Source organism: Trichinella spiralis (genome assembly GCF_000181795.1).
Source record: "Trichinella spiralis strain ISS 195 chromosome Unknown Scfld2444, whole genome shotgun sequence".
Classification (NCBI taxonomy): Eukaryota; Metazoa; Nematoda; class Enoplea; order Trichinellida; family Trichinellidae; genus Trichinella; species Trichinella spiralis.
This window is the reverse complement of record NW_003529383.1, coordinates 378-2,461: the sequence shown is the minus strand read 5'-3', so window position 1 is coordinate 2,461 and position 2,084 is coordinate 378. Positions and strand designations below refer to the sequence as shown.

Sequence of the window (2,084 nt, the reverse complement as noted above, 5' to 3'; positions counted from 1 at the left end):
TGACATGTTTTACATTGATTACGCATCTGATTGATACTACATGTGAGGCTATTTGATTGTACTTTCGCAAAGTAACACCGATGCAATGGCGATTTGCATAATTAGTATAATATGTAGACGCCCAGGGTGAAACTTCATTACAAATGCTGTGATATTAAATAAATTCACAATTGATGTCAAATTATTGGGCTCATACATGATATTTGTTCGAATATTTAGAGGAATCGACCAGTATGTACAGTGAAAAAAATTCCGAGTATCTCAGAAACTGCGGCGAATTGTAAAGTGATTTGATTTTGAATGCAGACAAATGTTTGCCAATTAAAGGTAAATAAATTTTGAATAACCCGCAATCGATGTTTTTTTGAAGTATCTTGTTTGCAAAAATGAAAATCAGCAACAATTCTTATTAAAATAATTTCCTTTTTTTCAGTGAAAAAATGGACAGATCTGTTGTGAAATTTCATGAAACTATTCCGTATGCACATTTATTTAACTTCTATTTTTCTTACCCTCTAATTTCGACTCGGTTAAATTCTATCTCAGTTTTACGTTTTTTATCATATCTCAAGAAATATGCAATCAGGTGCCGTGTTGATCAGTTTATAGTAGTTATTGAATAATTCGGTATCGATATAAGTCAATTGCCTTAACTTTTGGAGAAAAAAGTTTTTCTGAAAAATTGCACAATTTCATGGGCTATAGACTTTGTTGTTTCTGCAAAAATCAGCGAAAATTTTTTTTTCAAAATTTGGATTTCTTAAATAGTTTTGTATTAATAAAAGATAGTTTTTTGGACAGTTTTTCTGGAAACAGCCTGGTAGGTTTCAGGATGCTGTAAGCGATAAAGAAAAGCAGGAACAAATTTTATTTGAAGATGATACTTACTTCTCTTTGCTCGATTATTTAAACATTTGCAATAAACCTACACAAAATCATTTTTCTTGCATACTTATTTACTCTCTATGTTTTACTTATCTTCTTTTCCTTCCCATTTATGGCGCATTTTTCTGCCTTCGCTGTTATGCGAAAAATAGCTACGTTCAAAAAAACATTTCAACTTTTTGTGAGTGATAGATGTTAACAGTAATGAATGACATTGTTGTGGATAGTTTCAACGCAGAGTGCCCAGTACTTTTGGTATTGCAATGGTATATATTGCCTCTCAGATTAGCGCATTGCGTCTATTTTAATATGCAGGAATGTATCCAATCCGTAACTTACTCGAAACGCAACTAGCATACGTGATCTTTAGCGAACGTAGCACTTTTGGTATTTGATTTATGTATGCACTAAAATTCAACAACAATTATTATTAAACGATCATGTTCTTACACCTTAGGATTTTCACTACTCACGCAATCGCCTCAACAAGCGCAGAACGAAGCTTCACTGCAGTGAAATATCTAAAAAGCTATTTCCGGAATACCATGATAGAAGAACGACTGAACGGGCTTGCAGTAATATGTACATTCATTCTGACTTTTTCATTGATACTGATCTGGTAATAGAAAAGTTCAGTTGCAGACGGAATTGAAACGTGTCGTTTGTCGTTGATTTGAAATACAAATAAAATTATTAATTTGAAAGATATTCTATCACGTGATTGAGCTTCTAATTTTGTCAAGAAAAATCGGCTCTATATTTGTTCCTCGTCAGACTGTCATGTTTAATAATACATGTACATGATAAATCTTTTGTATACTACACCCACTCCTGATTGTAAATTAAACGCTTCCGTATATTTTACATTAAATGAAGAAATATAAATTCTTATTACAAAAGTATAAATATGCACTTTTAGTTTCCTTTCTACTGAATAATTAATTTTCTGCTGGTAAACTGTGCTTCGACCACACAAGATTTTGTAAGACAAGACATTCTATCGTGCGGCATCCTCAACATCAGTTAATACTACTACTGATCGTGCAATTTCAACCACATTCAGATTTTTAGGAGAATGCCTGTTACGTAAAAATCAGGAAATCAAAGAAAGCTGCTAAGGCAACATTTCCTGCAGCAATTTCATAAAAAATCGACTCACTGAGGCTATTAGGAATGAGATGGTAGGAATGGTGGGTGTA

At 32.7% G+C, this 2,084-nt stretch overlaps 1 protein-coding gene across 1 annotated transcript; it reads left to right on the top strand.

The window, feature by feature from the left end:
- The first annotated feature begins 440 nt into the window (after positions 1-440).
- Tsp_13225 (conserved hypothetical protein) lies at positions 441-1,508 on the top strand. The gene is made up of 2 exons (XM_003368454.1): positions 441-586; positions 1,343-1,508. Exons 1-2 carry the CDS (start codon positions 441-443, stop codon positions 1,506-1,508), a joined length of 312 nt encoding a protein of 103 aa, XP_003368502.1.
- Positions 1,509-2,084: the final 576 nt, after the last annotated feature.